Here is an 18,692-nt window from a genome sequence, read left to right as displayed (position 1 = left end):
AAATATAAGAAACAACATGGAGTCAGGTAGAAATATCCTTTAAATGTTTTCTCCATAGCTCAGCAACATTTTCAGCCCCAGTGATCATATAAACATCAGACGGGAGGAATATTTTACTGTTATTTATAACTTTAACTTCCTTAGAAAATTCATTTGCATCATTCTGCTGAAGCTTTCTGGCCAAGTTCTGCTAATTCATTTGAATAAAATGTACTGCATATCTAAATCTGGAACACACACACACACACACATATATATGTATATATTTACTATTCATTTTATAACTCTCACTTTTCCTCCAGAACTTTTATTCTTTTTCCAGATTGTTTTTACAGTTTCAGTTAAAATATTGCAGAGGTAATTCATCATGTTCACTGGAAACAGACGGGAGCAACTGGGCAGTTTAATATGTGGTGTGATTTTAAATCTATGCAAATGCTTGTGTGCATGTGTTTATATCACAATATATAACGTTTTAATTGGTGATATTTAAAGGTGCTGGGAGGAGGATCTGTTTATTGATTATTGACAGAATCAGGCTAAGAGGACAAACCTGTCTTTATGCTAAGCTAAGCTAAGCAGCTGCTTTGTATTTGCTGTAGAATCATCTCAACTCTCAGTTTTTCTTTGTAATAATTTCATAAATTGTTTAATTAGTTATAAGAGGAAAATATTTGAGTGTTCTGTCCTTCAGATAAAGGTTGTAGCTGTTTTTTATATTTTTATAACTAATAATAATAATAATGACAGTAGCTGGCTGTATCATTTTAAAATCGTCTACAGTATCATCACCATTGTTTTGTACCCACCTAACCAGATCGCTCCAGACATTGTTTCCTCCTCCTGACAGTCTTGGTTGGAGCAGTTTCCCTGGAAGCCTGGCGTGCTACAGTTTTTAACTCCACAGCTCACGTTTCCCTACTCCATTAGATCCATGACGGCTCAGGTGGGAGCAGGACGGAGAAACCTGCAGGGGAGAGGTGTGTGTGTCCCAGGTTCCACAGACCTGACGCACACTGATGGCTTTCCTATGACGCTCGATCACAGCCAACACTGAGAGGAATGGTCAAGTGCTGTCTAATCAGAGCAACAGAAAAAACACACAGGAACATATTTAGAACCACATAAACATGCATGTATCACACTGTGAACTCTGAATAAACACATGTACTGCACATATTCACACTAAGAGCTGTTCTACACACATGGATGCACACATATTCAATATCAACACAGTAAAATTCAACCTATCAAAGATTTAATCAGACCTTCCTCACTATTCTTACATGTTTAAATCACTGATGCAGAAAAGAAAAGGAGATTTCGTCCCAACGCCTCCATCGACTGCCTGGCCGCGCTCACTGCAAAAGACAAGGAGCTGAAGAAGAGTCGGGCAGAGACGCTGGAGGTGAAGCTGCAGCAGGAGACGACTCCAACTGAGGGACTGAGCTGCAGGAAGGTGGAGGCTGTCAACAGAGGACACACGTCTCTGAAGGATCAAGTTCACCAACTGAAAAGTGAACAGATGAAGCTGGAGGAGGACGTGAGACACAAGGACGAGTTGATTAAGACAGAAACAAAGAAGAGACGAGCTTCCACAGAATCATACCTGGACAAGCTGAGTGAGACGGAGAACGAGCTGGAGAGTGTTGCGAGGAAGTGGAGGAGAAAAGTGGAGCAGCTGGAGAGAGTGAAGGTGAAGAACGAAGACAAACGTCTGAACCAGCAGACAAATGATTACACAAAGAGGGATGAGGGGACGTTTGTCCTGAACCCTCTCACCCTTCTACCTTCCTCTTTCTGTGTCAGTAGTCGACAACAGGAGTTAACATGTCATTTGCATCAGGTTTTGTTTCCAAACAGGTTTACACATACAAGGAATTCAATGTGGTGTAAGTGTGCAAGTTAAAATATAAAAAATACAAAAATAGGAAACTTTGTCTGTAATATATAGAGATATTATATTATTCTGACACCACATGGACCACACACAGTTTTCTTGAAATAATCTTTATTTAAAAACAATATAAAGTTCACACATAAACTAACATAACTCTGTTAATGTCAGGATTTGGTGAGGCAGTTGGACCCAGACGCAGAGTTTGAACTAAAGAGTCTTTTTAATGAAAAGTCTTGAACAGAAAAATAACAAACGCAGGATTCTCAAAAATCAAAACTGCAAAAACAAAAGCACACGGGAGAAAACACAGGAGAAGAGGACGGGACATAGTGACGATAGACAACGATCCGACAAGGACAAAGGGGAGCACAGAGACTTAAATCCACACACAGGGAAGGCAGGGGCAATTGGACAGAGGTGAAACACATGAGGACTGGTGCAGACAATCACAGACAGGAAGTAAAACTGGACACTAGACACACTAACCCAGACAACAAAATAAAACAGGAAGTGAAGAGAGAAAACACACTATGAACAGAGACTACAAAATAAAACAGGAAACAGAACACAGGGACACCGAAACAACTCAGACAAACATAAACACAAGGAAGTCAAGAAACACAAGGTAATGACAAAACAGACAACACTCTTAATAAAGAAGAGGACAAAATAAACACACTCAGAATACCAAAACCCTTACAGTTAATACATCACCAGGAGTTATAAACAAAGTTTAACATAAAGAAACGCAAACTGAGAGAAAAGAAATTATTATTTAAATGTATTATTTTTATTCTAAAATATTATCAACATGTTTAATTGGGTAAAAGATTGAAGGTTTTTATTTCTTTTCTATTAAAGGAGGTCGATTGTTTGGTTTCATCTTTGCGGAAGTATTTTATTTTTTCACACCCCAGGTCAGACAAACCCCGCCCCTACCCAACCTCTGATTGTCTTATTTCATCTTCATTCCCCAAACTCCGACCAATCATCACTGGACTTGCCTTAAACTTACCAATCAGAGGCTAGGTGGGGGCGGGTCTTCGCTCACCCCGAGTAGATTGCGGAAACGTCTGAATGTTACTGTCAGAGAAAATCTGTAAATACCTGCTGCTAGCTGGGTTAGCTGAGTGTTAGCAGAGTGTTAGCTTTGTGTTGGCTGTGTTAGCAGGGTTAGCTGTGTGTTAGCTGTGTGTTAGCAGAGTGTTGGCTGTGTGTTAGCTGTGTTAGCAGGGTTAGCTGTGTGTTAGCTGTGTGTTAGCAGAGTGTTAGCTGCTCCTACAGTCAAAGCTCATGATATCTTCGTTCAGTGCAGGTCTGAAAGCAGCTGAATTCAGTTTGTTAATATGGTCGTTGCAGAACCACCAGTGATCATCACAGCTACCTTGTGTTTCTGCTGTTGTTACGTGTGCCTATATGTTTACAAAGTGGTTGTGGAGTGTCCTGATGAGAGCGTTGTGCTCAGTCGGTGAGACGGTGTGAGACAGTGCGTGTGCACGAGGCTACGCACAGCGTGTCTGTACCTGGCGGACATCAGGTTGTACACCAGAGGGTTGATGACAGCACTGAGGCGGGAGAGGATCCAGGCGACCAGGTAAAATATTCGTGAACTTTCATCAAGAGTCCACTGAGAAACATAGTTCATGATCAGACAGACGATGTAGGGCAGCCAGCACAGGACGAAGGCCAAGAAGATCACTCCTGATGGACACGAGGAGAAGGACACAGGAAGTGGACATGAGAATCATCAATATCTGCACGGGATAGAATACATGTCTCACACTGTTAAACAAGAGAGCTGTGTCTCAGTTCAGGGGCTGCAACCTTCAGAGGACACGATCTACTCAACCCACCTCCTTCCTCGGTCAGGTAGACTGTGAAGGCTGAAACAAAATGAGACCGTCTGGTCCACAGAGGAGAAGCTTGTCCTGTCCTTAAGTTGGACACGACAGAAAGCTTAATGCCCCTTCGTTTTTTAACATGTGAGCCGTTAGTTGAGTTGATACGGTTCGTCACCAAAGTGCAATGAGTCCTGGGACATGTTGGACCTGGAAGGATTCACTCATCAGAGCTTTCTCTGGTATGAAAGGAAGCATCTGTAGGAGCCTTTCTACTCGTGTCGCTGTGATGCAGCCCCTAAATTGACACACAGCTGGAAATAAAGATGGACGACATGACTGCTCCCCAAAAGTGAAGCCAAAGCATCTCGATTGCCCCCTGGTGGCTGGCTGCAGGTCCTAAACCTTGCCTGCCTCCTTGATGGTAACAGGCGGGACATGGACCAAACTAAAAAGTCAAAATACACGTCAAATATATTCTCAATGATGGTTTCTGTCATTTTATGTGATTCTTATAAAACTGGTGAGTTCTTTTTCTGGTAAATTTAGTTTTGATTATCTATTGGATGATACAGCTCCGACTCTGGCTCCAGATGTGCAAGCCGAGATGAAGACAAAGTATTAAATCTGTTCGTCAGCCTTTGTCAGTTGTATTTAGTAAAAGCTAAATTCAGAACCTAAGGGTGTGTGTGTTGGATTGTGTTTCTCACCCAGCATCTTGACTGTGTGTCGGTGACTCTTGTCTTTATGGCTGCTTTGTGGACGGAGCCTCAGAGTCCGTCCAATCAGGATGTAGACCAGTCCCAGGATGCACATGGGTACCAGGACATACAGGTTGGTGAGAATTATCGTGGCCAACCAGAGGCCTGAGGAGAATGAGTTCATCATGACCATGGCAAAAAATGGTGCTGCACTGACAGCCGCTCCCAGCCAGAGGCAACCAATCAGAGCCCTGGTTCTGCAACGTGTCACCAGCGTCTTGGAGGTGATTGGCCAGCAGACAACCAGGTACCTCTCCAGGGAGAGAAAGGTGATGTGGAGGATGGTGCACAAGGTGCAGCACTCTGAGAGGAACACGGTCAGCTTAAAGCCGAAGACTCCTAACTTCTGTGTCCAGAACTGGAAGAGACACAATCCGTTTAGTGCACGTTCAGCCAAACCATGAGTATCTGGTCAAATCACAGTGAACTGCAACAAAAAGGTGTATAAGTATATAAGTATTATAGGATATATGTGAGTGCACCTCAAATAGTTGCAGAGCCAGCAGCAGGAGGATCAGCAGGTCACTAACAGCCATGCTGCTCAGGTAGAGGTGGGCGGAGCTTCTCATGTGTGGGCGAAGCCAAACCACCAGAAGGGTCAGTGTGTTTCCAAGAAGGCCGAAGATTATCAGTGGAACCACAATCACAGTCAAACACACTAGAAAATGAAATATTGATGATTGATTTTCATTAGAATCACAAATTTACACATGTTCAGTCCACAATGGAAAATGGTAAAAAACGTTCACAGAAATAATTAGTTCTCATGATTACTGGCACAAGAAGATGTTTTTTCAGTTTTTTCCTAAACTACTATGAAAGACTAGTATCAAAATATAAGAAACAACATGGAGTCAGGTAGAAATATCCTCTAAATGTTTTCTCCATAGCTCAGCAACATTTTCAGCCCCAGTGATCATATCAATATAAGACGGGAGGAATATTTTACTGTTATTTATAACTTTAACTTCCTTAGAAAATTAATGTGCATCATTCTGCTGAAGCTTTCTGGCCAAGTTCTGCTAATTCATTTAAATAATATGTACTGCATATCTAAATCTGGAACACACACACACACACACACATATTTACTTTTCATTTTATAACTCTCACTTTTCCTCCAGAACTTTTTTTTTTTTTCCAGATTGTTTTTACAGTTTCAGTTGAAATATTGCAGAGGTAATTCATCATGTTCACTGGAAACAGACGGGAGCAACTGGGCAGTTTAATATGTGGTGTGATTTTAAATCTATTCAAATGCTTGTGTGCATGTGTTTATAAAACAATATATAACGTTTTAATTGGTGATATTTAAAGGTGCTGGGAGGAGGATCTGTTTATTGAATATTGACAGAATCAGGCTAAGAGGACAAACCTGTCTTTATGCTAAGCTAAGCAGCTGCTTTGTATTTACTGTAGAATCATCTCAACTCTCAGTTTTTCTTTGTAATAATTTAATAAATTGTTTAATTTGTTATAAGAGGAAAATGTTAGAATTTTCTGTCCTTCAGATAAAGGTTGAAGTTGTTTTTTATATTTTTATAACTAATAATAATAATAATAATGACAGTAGCTGGCTGTATCATTTTAAAATCGTCTACAGTATCATCACCATTGTTTTGTACCCACCTAACTCAACTGATACAGACATTGTTTCCTCCTCCTGACAGTCTTGGTTGGAGCAGTTTCCCTGGAAGCCTGGCGTGCTACAGTTTTTAACTCCACAGCTCACGTTTCCCTCCTCCATTAGATCCATGACGGCTCAGGTGGGAGCAGGACGGAGAAACCTGCAGGGGAGAGGTGTGTGTGTCCCAGGTTCCACAGACCTGACGCACACTGATGGCTTTCCTATGACGCTCGATCACAGCCAACACTGAGAGGAATGGTCAAGTGCTGTCTAATCAGAGGATGATGTTGTACAACTCGTTTTGAACGAACTTGGCTGAAATATGAGAAAGCCAATTCCCACTTGTATCGTTATTCAGCCCAAAGAACCTGTGTAAGTAGGCACTCTTCCAGTAAGGACTTCCATGGAAAGGAAACACACACACACACACACACACACACACACACACACACACACACACACACACACACACACACACACACACACACATAATGTGAGGACGAGAGAGTGTTGTGCAATAATGCATTAAATGTGATACCATAAAATGGTGTGCCTTTCGGCATTCAATAAATTTGGTTATCAAAATAAAATATTAAATATTAATATTTTATTATTAATATTAAATAATAACTTTAATTGATTAAAGTTACCTCGGGGCACCACCCGTCAAAGGAAGGGAAAAGATAGCCAATTTATTGATTAAGTCTCATAAAAGTACTAACTACAAATTTGGAACTCTGATTAACAATTAAATTAATAACTATAACCAAAATTACCATATAGATAGTTAGCTAAGTTGAAGGATATAGAGTTCTTGACAGTGTAGAGATTGGCAAAATTCACATATGCAACATTAATAAAAAAACATTTGTGAAAGAAAAACATTTATTATGAATATAATAAAGTATAAAAACACAAATTACTAACGGTGTACTTACTAAACAAAGACAGGTATGTGAGTATGCATGTGTGTGTGTCTGTGTGAGTCAGCGTGCTTCCAAAATGGCGGCTGGCGTAAGTGATAACACCCTTCCCCCCCATTGGAATGTTTACGACATGTAGAGATAATGAGGTGAAGATTTATGCGTGTGTCTGTGTGTGTGTTTGTGCCAAGTTAGAGAAAGAGTGTAATGCACAGAAAGTCTGTGAAGAGCATAACAAACATTAACTTTACTTTCGAATAACTTATAACCAAAATATCACAACACAAATCAAACTTATAAACATCACACAGAATCGAATAAACAGTCTTTGCTTAGCCTAGTATAATTATTAAGCCCAGTTGTGTTACCCGTCCGTGGAAAAGGGAAAAAAGAAGTTGCTGTGCAGTCGCAGTTCGGTGAAATCGTCTTGCTGGTTGTGTGGCTACTGCCTTCGTAGTTCTGTTGAGCTGTGCAGCTCAGTTGCTGGTTGAAGTTCTCCTGCAGGACATCGCGTCGCTGCTAGGAGGTTGGTAGAGCTTGGGTTGCAAGGAGGTTTCCTTGGTGAGATGAGCTGGAAGCTGCACCTTTGTGCTCCTCTCGAAGAGTTGGATGGAAAGAGAAGATGTGAGCTGGAGAAGCCAGGCTGGACACCCTTCTCTTCTCGAAGGATTGTAGAAAGAGACAGAAGAGGGGTAGACCTGGCCTTATATTGGCCCGGTGACCTCACAGGTCATGGGGTCCAGAGTGACCAATGGGAGTTGAAACCTGTGTCCCTGGGGGGGTTTTCACACCTCTGTGTGACGTTGCCACACCCTGGGAGGCCTTGCTCTGGTTTTCTCCAGGACAAAGAACATGTGCTCAGGCTTTTGACTACCCATGTAGGCCGAAGGGTATCCACAAATTCCATGTCCCAACATCCCCCCTTCATTCTCAGGATCGCACCTGACGTGGGTTCCTGAGGGCGAACTTGAACATGTTTAGTCCAAAGCTGGAAAAGTCAATTGTCAGTTCATTTGGATTGTAACATCTGGGCATTTGTGTATACTATCTAGTTTGGCTAAGCAAGATTCAAATTAGACAAATAATTCAGATCACAATGACAGTACAATATGAATAACCTGTGCTCTTCACTAGGTTAGGGAGAAACAGGAAAAATTAGACATTGTAAATTGAAAGGTAGCATGCAGAGAGAGTGGCACATACAATGATAAGGTCATTTTTGGAATGTCCAAGAGTTTTGTGTTCACTCATTGGATCCTACTCAATGTAGTACTCAGTCTGATCTGTTAGACTTAACAATTTTAAACTTCTGCACAAGGGTGTCATAATTTTTCAAAGTCTCAAAATTCAAATGACTGTATCATTGTTTCTGTAATAATATGCTAATGTCCTAACATGTGTGGTATGGACTTCATTATTATGAAATGAAAAGTAGTCGATCCAAACATATTTACAAAGTTGGCAGTGGTATATAAGTTTAATCAGAATTTAGGTTTTGGAGTTTACTGCTGTTGCTAACAAAACAGTTTGCCTATTAACTGCAAGAAACTTAATACTGACTGTCAGTACCGGGGTGAACTGTGTTGGTTATGGCCGTGAGGAGCGAGCTCTGGATCGCCTGTGTCGTGGCTCAGGGCCGTAACGCTCTGGGGAGCCAGAGTCCAGGAGGACTTCAGAGGCGCTGTCACTGTGTGCTCGGTCATAACCATGTTTTGAACTGTACTCAGAGACGCTGTCGTCATCTTCTGAGTAGTGGTAATTTGTCTGGGCCAGAATGTCAGAGTATGGTTTCCTACAGCTTCTACTGTGGGAATGCCTGTCTCTGGGAAGTGGGTGGACATGGTGGATACGCTCTGTGTCCCTACGCTGCCTGTTGTCACCCCCCTTCGTTTTGTTTTGAGGGTGAAGTTTTGAGGCGGCGGATGAATTTGGCACCGTGCTGTTTGTTTTGACGGGCTCGGTTGCACCTACTGTAGCCTTGGAAGTGACAACAGTTTCCCAAGCCACCTGTGTCATCTTCCTGATCTGCTGCATTGAAGGTTTTCCTTGCTGTGTCATCAGTACAACATGTGTGCGTATACATGGATGTAAGTTACGTAAGAACAAGGACTTGAAGGTGGGATGTTCTTCTAGGCCTGGTGCGTTCTTTCCCTGAAAATAAACATGCCTCAAACGTCTGAAATAATCCCTTGGATTTTCGCGACGTGAATGTTGAATTTGGGATGCTGTAACAATGGATGTTATCTCGTCAGCAGTAGAAGATAATTCTTCTACTAGTGCTTGACGGAGCTCTGTGTAGTTGTTTGTGACATTGGAAGGAAGTGACTGAATTAACCTGTGAACAGCTGTAGAGCTGGTTTTTAACACGAGTCTAACCTTCTCTCTTTCTGTTGCATTTGGCACATCACCTAGGCTGAGATCTAGTTCCCTAAAGTAATTATCAATATTGTTATCACAGTTTTCTGGATCAAATTGTTCAATATCTTTAGCTAGAAACTCTAGCAAATCAAAGCGAGGACACTGTGAGGTCCGGGCACGTGCATCACCTGCTGCAGGTCTCTCTGGTTGAGGGGGAGGTGCTAAAGCATCTTGGAATGTGGAGGCTCAGGAGGTGACTTAATTCCCAAAGACTTCGGGTCGGATGGGATTCTGTCCCATCTTGGGAGTGAAGAGGGAGTTAACCGTACACTATTGGAGGAGTGTGAATCGGAATAACCAGAATCACATTAGCTGAAAAACTGATGTGAGGCCGGGCCTTCTAATCTAAGTTTTAAGAATTCCTCCTTGTGTGAAATGAGATCTGACTCTGCTGAGTGCAGGTCTTCTAAATAGTGCAGGGCTTTCTTATTAGCAGTTTGAACCTCTTGGAAGAGAAGAGCATTTTGCGCTCTTAGGGCTTTTACCTCCTGTTCCACGGCTGCTTTGCTCTGACAGGCAAGGTTGATTTGCCTGTGGAAATTTAGAATCATACATCTCAACAATGGACCCTTTGATGCTGTTTGTGCATCACACCTGTCGTTAAGTAGTGAATCTATTTCTTTATTACACTCACTGAAGTTCAACTTGCTGATGAATTCATGATAGCCAGGGGTCAGGCTCTGTGCTAGGGAAGAAACAAACTGTTCTACACAGGGGTTCTCCATTGTTGGGTCTGAAATTGAAGGATTAGATTTCCAAGTTTATAAATCAAAAAGCATTGTGGTTGGCTTTGGTGTTGCACTGGCAGACACCTTGTAGTGTGGATTTGATCGTACACTAGTCTAACCAAAACTATGGTGGGTAAATCAGTTCACCAAACTTTTAATCACACTAACTGATATGCAGGGCAGTAACAGTTAGGGGTTCTATAACTTCACAGGGCTGGAAGCACGCTGTGGCTCTTTCTCAGGTTCTCTTATCCAACTTGGGCTGAAATGCTTGGCAGTAACAGCCAGGTACAAGCTCTGTTCCATAGGGCCGGTGGCTCGCTATGTCTTCATTCAAAAGCACTTAACAGTTACAGGAAATTTCACAGCTTGACCAGTTAACATTGAATATGTGATATTCAAATGTTAAAAGAAATTCAAGTATATTCAACTGGAGTTAGTAGCAACAATAGCAATATTTTAGCAAAACACTATGAGGACTTAAAGTGGTAGTTATGAATAAATTAAATGTCACCACAATGCACTTGTTTGTAAGTACGGTTGAATGTCAACTCCGGTGGCAGACTAGTGGAATTGAATTCAAACCTTTGGCTTGAGTGAAAGTTCAAAATTCCACTTATTTCTGGCATTGGCCAAAACTGAAAAAATGATATTGCATAATTATGAATTATTAAAATCAGACCTTCCTCACTATTCTTACATGTTTAAATCACTCACGCAGAAAAGAAAAGGAGATCTCGTCCCAACGCCTCCATCGACTGCCTGGCCGCGCTCACTGCAAAAGACAAGGAGCTGAAGAAGAGTCGGGCAGAGACGCTGGAGGTGAAGCTGCAGCAGGAGACGACTCCAACTGAGGGACTGAGCTGCAAGAAGGTGGAGGCTGTCAACAAAGGACACACGTCTCTGAAGGAGCAAGTTCACCAACTGAAAAGTGACCAGACGAAGCTGGAGGAGGACGTGAGACACAAGGACAAGTTGATTAAGACAGAAACAAAGAAGAGACGAGCTTCCACAGAATCATACCTGGACAAGCTGAGTGAGACGGAGAACGAGCTGGAGAGTGTTGCGAGGAAGTGGAGGAGAAAAGTGGAGCAGCTGGAGAGAGTGAAGGTGAAGTACGAAGACAAACGTCTGAACCAGCAGACAAATGATTACACAAAGAAAAGAGGGATGAGAGGACGTTTGTCCTGAACCCTCTCACCCTTCTACCTTCCTCTTTCTGTGTCAGTAGTCGACAACAGGAGTTAACATGTCATTTGCATCAGGTTTTGTTTCCAAACAGGTTTAAACATACAAGGAATTCAATGTGGTGTAAGTGTGCAAGTTAAAATATAAAAAATACAAAAATAGGAAACTTTGTCTCTAATATATAGAGATATTATATTATTCTGACACCACATGGACCACACACAGTTTTCTTTAAATAATCTTTATTTAAAAACAATATAAAGTTCACACATAAACTAACATGACTCTGTAAATACATCACCAGGAGTTATAAACAAAGTTTAACATGAAAAAAACACAAACTGAGAGGAAAGAAATTATTATTTAAATGTATTATTTTTATTCTAAAATATTATCAACATGTTTAATTGGTTAAAAGATTGAAGGTTTTTAGGTTTTAGGTCGATTGTTTGGTTTCATCTTTGCGGAAGTATTTTATTTTTTCACACCCCTGGTAAGACAAGACCCGCCCCTACCCAACCTCTGATTGTCTTATTTTATTTTCATTCCCCAAACTCCGACCAATCATCACTAGACTTGCCTTAAACTAACTAATCGGAGGCTAGGTGGGGGCGGGTCTTCGCTCACCCCAAGTAGATTGCGGAAACGTCTGAATGTTACTGTCAGAGAAAATCTGTAAATACCTGCTGCTAGCTGTGTTAGCTGTGTGTTAACTGTGTTAGCAGTGTTAGCTGTGTGTTAGCTGTGTGTTAGCAGTGTGTTGGCTGTGTATTAGCTGTGTTAGCAGGGTTAGCTTTGTGTTAGCTGTGTGTTAGCAAGGTTGGCTGTGTATTAGCTGTGTTAGCAGGGTTAGCTGTGTGTTAGCAGTGTGTTGGCTGTGTTAGCAGGGTTAGCTGTGTGTTAGCAGAGTGTTAGCTGCTCCTACAGTCAAAGCTCATGATATCTTAGTTCAGTGCAGGTCTGAAAGCAGCTGAATTCAGTTTGTTAATATGGTCGTTGCAGAACCACCAGTGATCATCACAGCTACCTTGTGTTTCTGCTGTTGTTACGTGTGCCTATATGTTTACAAAGTGGTTGTGGAGTGTCCTGATGAGAGCGTTGTGCTCAGTCGGTGAGACGGTGTGAGACAGTGCGTGTGCACGAGGCTACGCACAGCGTGTCTGTACCTGGCGGACATGAGGTTGTACACCAGAGGGTTGATGGCAGCACTGAGGCGGGAGAGGATCCAGGAGACCAGGTAAAATATTTGTAGACTTTCAGCAAGAGTGCTCTGAGAAACATGGATCATGATCAGACAGACGATGTAGGGCAGCCAGCACAGGACGAAGGCCAAGAAGATCACTCCTGATGGACACGAGGAGAAGGACACAGGAAGTGGACATGAGAATCATCAATATCTGCAGGTGATAGAATACATGTCTCACACTGTTAAACAAGATAGCTGTGTCTCAGTTCAGGGGCTGCAACCTTCAGAGGACACGATCTACTCAACCCACCTCCTTCCTCGGTCAGGTAGACTGTGAAGGCTGAAACTAAATGAAACCGTCTGGTCCACAGAGGAGAAGCTTGTCCTGTCCTTAAGTTGGACACGACAGAAAGCTTAATGCCCCTTGGTTTTTTAACATGTGAGCCGTTAGTTGAGTTCATACGGTTCGTCACCAAAGTGCAATGAGTCCGGGGACATGTTGGACCTGGAAGGATTCACTCATCAGAGCTTTCTCTGGTATGAAAGGAAGCATCTGTAGGAGCCTTTCTACTCGTGTCGCTGTGATGCAGCCCCTAAATTGACACACAGCTGGAAATAAAGATGGACGACATGACTGCTCCCCAAAAGTGAAGCCAAAGCATCTTGATTGCCCCCTGGTGGCTGGCTGCAGGTCCTACGCCTTTCCTGCCTCCTTGATGGTAACAGGCGGGACATGGACCAAACTAAAAAGTCAAAATACACATCAAATATATTCTCAACGATGGTTTCTGTCATTTTATGTGGTTCTTATAAAACTGGTGAGTTATTTTTCTGGTAAATTTAGTTTTGATTATCTATTGGATGATACAGCTCCGACTCTGGCTCCAGATGTGCAAGCCGAGATGAAGACAAAGTATTAAATCTGTTTGTCAGCCTTTGTCAGATGTATTTAGTAAAAGCTAAATTCAGAACCTAAGGGTGTGTGTGTTGGATTGTGTTTCTCACCCAGCATCTTGACTGCGTGTCGGTGACTCTTGTCTTTACGGCTTCTTTGTGGACGGAGCCTCAGAGTCCGTCCAATCAGGACGTAGACCAGTCCCAGGATGCACAGGGGAACCAAGACATACAGGTTGGAGATAATCAACGTGGCCAACCAGAGGCCTGAGGAGAATGAGTTCATCATGACCAAAAATGGTGCTGCACTGACAGCCGCTCCCACCCAGAGACAGCCAATCAGAGCCCAGGTTCTGCAACGTGTCACCAGCGTCTTGGAGGTGATTGGCCAGCAGACAAGCAGGTACCTCTCCAGGGAGAGAAAGGTGATGTGGAGGATGGTGCAGAAGGTGCAGCACTCTGAGAGGAACATGGTCAGCTTATAGCCGAAGTCTCCTAACTTCTGTGTCCAGACCTGGAAGAGACACAATCCGTTTAGTGCACGTTCAGCCAAACCATGAGTATCTGGTCAAATCACAGTGAACTGCAACAAAAAGGTGTATAAGTATATAAGTATTATAGGATATATGTGAGGGCACCTGCAATAGACCCAGAGCCAGCAGCAGGAGGATCAGCAGGTCACTAACAGCCATGCTGCTGAGGTAGAGGTGGGCGGAGCTTCTCATGTTTGGGCGAAGCCAAACCACCAGAAGGGTCAGTGTGTTTCCAAGAAGGCCGAAGATTATCAGTGGAACCACAATCACAGTCAAACACACTAGAAAATGAAATATTGATGATTGATTTTCATTAGAATCACAAATTTACACATGTTCAGTCCACAATGGAAAATGGTAAAAAACGTTCACAGAAACAATTAGTTCTCATGATTACTGGCACAAGAAGATGTTTTTTCAGTTTTTTCCTAAACTACTATGAAAGACTAGTATAAAAATATAAGAAACAACATGGAGTCAGGTAGAAATATCCTCTAAATGTTTTCTCCATAGCTCAGCAACATTTTCAGCCCCAGTGATCATATCAATATAAGACGAGAGGAATATTTTACTGTTATTCATAACTTTAACTTCCTTAGAAAATTAATGTGCATCATTCTGCTGAAGCTTTCTGGCCAAGTTCTGCTAATTCATTTTAATAAAATGTACTGCATATCTAAATCTGGAACACACACATCACCACATATTTACTTTTCATTTTATAACTCTCACTTTTCCTCCAGAACTTTTTGTTTTTTTCCAGATTGTTTTTACAGTTTCAGTTAAAATATTGCAGAGGTAATTCATCATGTTCACTGGAAACAGACGGGAGCAACTGGGCAGTTTAATATGTGGTGTGATTTTAAATCTATGCAAATGCTTGTGTGCATGTGTTTATAAAACAATATATAACGTTTTAATTGGTGATATTTAAAGGTGCTGGGAGGAGGATCTGTTTATTGAATATTGACAGAATCAGGCTAAGAGGACAAACCTGTCTTTATGCTAAGCTAAGCTAAGCAGCTGCTTTGTATTTACTGTAGAATCATCTCAACTCCCAGTTTTTCTTTGTAATAAATTGTTTAATTAGTTATAAGAGGAAAATGTTAGAATTTTCTGTCCTTCAGATAAAGGTTGAAGTTGTTTTTTTATATTTTTATAACTAATAATAATAATAATAATGACAGTAGCTGGCTGTATCATTTTAAAATCGTCTACAGTATCATAACCCTTGTTTTGTACCCACCTAACCTCATTGATCCAGACATTGTTTCCTCCTCCTGACAGTCTTGGTTGGAGCAGTTTCCCTGGAAGCCTGGCGTGCTACAGTTTTTAACTCCACAGCTCACGTTTCCCTCCTCCATTAGATCCATGACGGCTCAGGTGGGAGCAGGACGGAGAAACCTGCAGGGGAGAGGTGTGTGTGTCCCAGGTTCCACAGACCTGACGCACACTGATGGCTTTCCTATGACGCTCGATCACAGCCAACACTGAGAGGAATGGTCAAGTGCTGTCTAATCAGACGATGATGTTGTACAACTCGTTTTGACCGAACTTGGCTGAAATATGAGAAAGCCAATTCCCACTTGTATCGTTATTCAGCCCAAAGAACATGTCTAAGTAGGCACACTTCCAGTAATGACTTCCATGGAAAGGAAACACACACACACACACACACACACACACACACACACACACACACACACACACACACACACACACACACACACACACACACACACACAAAATGTGAGGACGAGAGAGTGTTGTGCAATAATGCATTAAACGTGATACCATAAAATGGTTTGCCTTTTGGCATTCAATAAATTTGGTTATCAAAATAAAATATTAAATATTAATATTTTATTATTAATATTAAATAATAACTTTAATTGATTAAAGTTACCTCGGGGCACCACCCTTCAAAGGATGGGAAAAGATAGCCAATTTATTGATTAAGTCTCATAAAAGTACTAACTACAAATTTGGAACTCTGATTAACAATACAATTAATAACTATAACCAAAATTACCATATAGATAGTTAGCTAAGTTGAAGGATATAGAGTTCTTGACAGTGTAGAGGTTGGCAAAATTCACTTATGCAACATTAATAAAAACATTTGTGAAAGAAAAACATTTATTATGAATATAATAAAGTATAAAAACACAAATTACTAACGGTGTACCTATTGGAATGTTTACGACATGTAGAGATAATTAGGTGACGATTCATGCGTGTGTCTGTGTGTGTGTTTGTGCCAAGTTAGACAAAGAATGTAATGCACAGAAAGTCTGTGAAGAGCATAACAAACATTAACTTTACTTTCGAATAACTTGTAACCAAAATATCACAACACAAATCAAACTTATAAACATCACACAGAATCGAATAAACAGTCTTTGCTTAGCCTAGTATAATTATTAAGCCCAGTTGTGTTACCCGTCCGTGGAAAAGGGAAAAAAGAAGTTGCTGTGCAGTCGCAGTTCGGTGAAATCGTCTGGCTGGTTGTGTGGCTACTGCCTTCGTGGTTCTGTTGCGCTGTGCAGCTCAGTTGCTGGTTGAAGTTCTCCTGCAGGACATCGCGTCGCTGCTAGGAGGTTGGTAGAGCTTGGAGTACGAGGAGGTTTCCTTGGTGAGATGAGCTGGAAGCTGCACCTTTGTGCTCCTCTCGAAGAGTTGGATGGAAAGAGAAGATGTGAGCTGGAGAAGCCAGGCTGGACACCCTTCTCTTCTCGAAGGATTGTAGAAAGAGACAGAAGAGGGGTAGACCTGGCCTTATATTGGCCCGGTGACCTCACAGGTCATGGGGTCCAGAGTGACCAATGGGAGTTGAAACCTGTGTCCCTGGGGGGGTTTTCACACCTCTGTGTGACGTTGCCGCACCCTGGGAGAACTTGCTCTGGTTTTCCTCCAGGACAAAGAACATGTGCTCAAGGCTTTTGACTACCCATGTAGGCCGAAGGGTATCCACAAATTCCATGTCCCAACACAGGCTAAGAGGATAAACCTGTCTTTATGCTAAGCTAATGTAGCCAGATGCGCGCTCCCTCCCTGCCGCTGCGGGGCGCTCTACCTGTTCTAATGGCGCACCAGTCATTAGGCGACGTCAGGTGTCCCGTATTTAAGGAGGCGGCCGTGTTTGGCTCGCAAGCCTTCCGTTTCCGCTCCTCTCCGGTGGGTCGTGGATAGCGCGGAAGAGCTACCTCTGTAGCCGCGGCGTGGTTGTGCAACAGCCAGCGCCTCCTCTAATTTTCCCCCCTCATATGCAGCGTGACTGACTGCTGGCGTGGGATCGCTCCGCCGGGGGACCTTCGGGGTGCAGTTGCGGGTCTGCTTTCTGGACTCATCTACGGCTGGGGGAGACTCCCACCCTCTGGGTTGCTGTGACGGTGCCTTGGCTTGCAGGGTGAGGCCCTGCTCCTTCGTCGGCCGTCATTGGCCACCACGCCTCAGACGGACCTGCTGTTTTGGCTTTACCGGAAATTGCACTATCCTAAATCACACTTTTAATGAACTGTTGCAGCTGATAAGAGCACGGCTCCACAGTTGAAGACTGCCCGGGCTCAGGACCAAGGGAGTGTGTTCTTAAAGTATTGTCTCGTGCACTGTGGCTCTCCACGCTACACCTTCACGGCGCGTGGAGTGATCACCACAAAGGGACGCCTAGTTTTTTAGCAACCTTTAAATCCCGTTTATATTGGTTGGTATTTTGTTGTTTTGTTTTGTTGTTTCAATGCGGACATGTTTTAATTATTCTTTTATTGTTGGTCAGGTGCTGTGGGCCTGAGGCGGCGACCCAATTCCTGGTGGCGGGGTTTTCTTCATCACCCGTTTTGTTGGTTTGCTGTGTCACGGGTGGCGAGTTAATTAATCATTCCCCTTTTTCTTTGGTTGTCGTCGCCGTGGTAAGTCCCAGCCCTGTCCCTGTGTTGCTCCTGTCAAGCGTTTTATTGCATGTTAATTGGTGTTCTGTTTGTTTTCATTTTGCTTGTTGATTTATGCATTTATTTGAGTTATATTAAAGTTCTTTTTTATTAGTTAAACACGTCTCTTGCGTTTTTAAACGAACCTGTGCTGTTGCACTTACAATATTTGAGTTATTTCCCGGAGGTGAAATTCCCCAGGTGGCGTTGTGGCAACCTCACTATCCCCGCTTTCCCACCTCGCTACACTAAGCTAAGCAGCTGCTTTGTATTTACTGTAGAATCATCTCAACTCTCAGTTTTTCTTTGTAATAATTTAATAAATTGTTTAATTAGTTATAAGAGGAAAATATTTAAATTTTCTGTCTTTCAGATAAAGGTTAAAGTTGTTTTTTACATATTTTTATAACTAATAATGATAATAATAATAATGACAGTAGCTGGCTGTATCATTTTAAAATCGTCTACAGTATCATCACCATTGTTTTGTACCCACCAATCAAGATCAATACAGACATTGTTTCCTCCTCCTGACAGTCTTGGTTGGAGCAGTTTCCCTGGAAGCCTGGCGTGCTACAGTTTTTAACTCCACAGCTCACGTTTCCCTCCTCCATTAGATCCATGACGGCTCAGGTGGGAGCAGGACGGAGAAACCTGCAGGGGAGAGGTGTGTGTGTCCCAGGTTCCACAGACCTGACGCACACTGATGGCTTTCCTATGACGCTCGATCACAGCCAACACTGAGAGGAATGGTCAAGTGCTGTCTAATC

General features: G+C 42.4%; 2 protein-coding genes and 1 long non-coding RNA gene across 3 annotated transcripts in view; 1 reads left to right on the top strand and 2 right to left on the bottom strand.

Annotated features, from left to right (window-relative positions):
* LOC117766364 (growth hormone secretagogue receptor type 1-like) overlaps nucleotides 1–1,753 on the bottom strand; it is a 22,089-nt gene extending 20,336 nt beyond the window's left edge. Inside the window, exon 1 of the mRNA XM_034593329.1 lies at nucleotides 1,610–1,753. The gene's annotated coding sequence lies outside the window, so the exon portion shown is untranslated. The remainder of the gene's footprint in view (nucleotides 1–1,609) is intronic.
* LOC117766116 (growth hormone secretagogue receptor type 1-like) overlaps nucleotides 1–18,692 on the bottom strand; it is a 20,709-nt gene extending 2,017 nt beyond the window's left edge. Inside the window, exon 1 of the mRNA XM_034592828.1 lies at nucleotides 18,419–18,692. Within this exon, the coding sequence (XP_034448719.1) occupies nucleotides 18,419–18,545 (127 nt within the window). The 5' untranslated portion in view covers nucleotides 18,546–18,692. The remainder of the gene's footprint in view (nucleotides 1–18,418) is intronic.
* LOC117766372 lies at nucleotides 3,396–6,607 on the top strand. Its single transcript, XR_004614701.1, has 2 exons — nucleotides 3,396–3,494; nucleotides 6,250–6,607. It is a non-coding gene; the product is annotated as an uncharacterized LOC117766372 (long non-coding RNA).

Source organism: Hippoglossus hippoglossus, chromosome 8, assembly GCF_009819705.1.
Source record: "Hippoglossus hippoglossus isolate fHipHip1 chromosome 8, fHipHip1.pri, whole genome shotgun sequence".
NCBI lineage: Eukaryota > Metazoa > Chordata > Actinopteri > Pleuronectiformes > Pleuronectidae > Hippoglossus > Hippoglossus hippoglossus.
The sequence above is the reverse complement of the archived record's forward strand: the minus strand, read 5'-3'. Positions and strand labels throughout refer to the sequence as shown.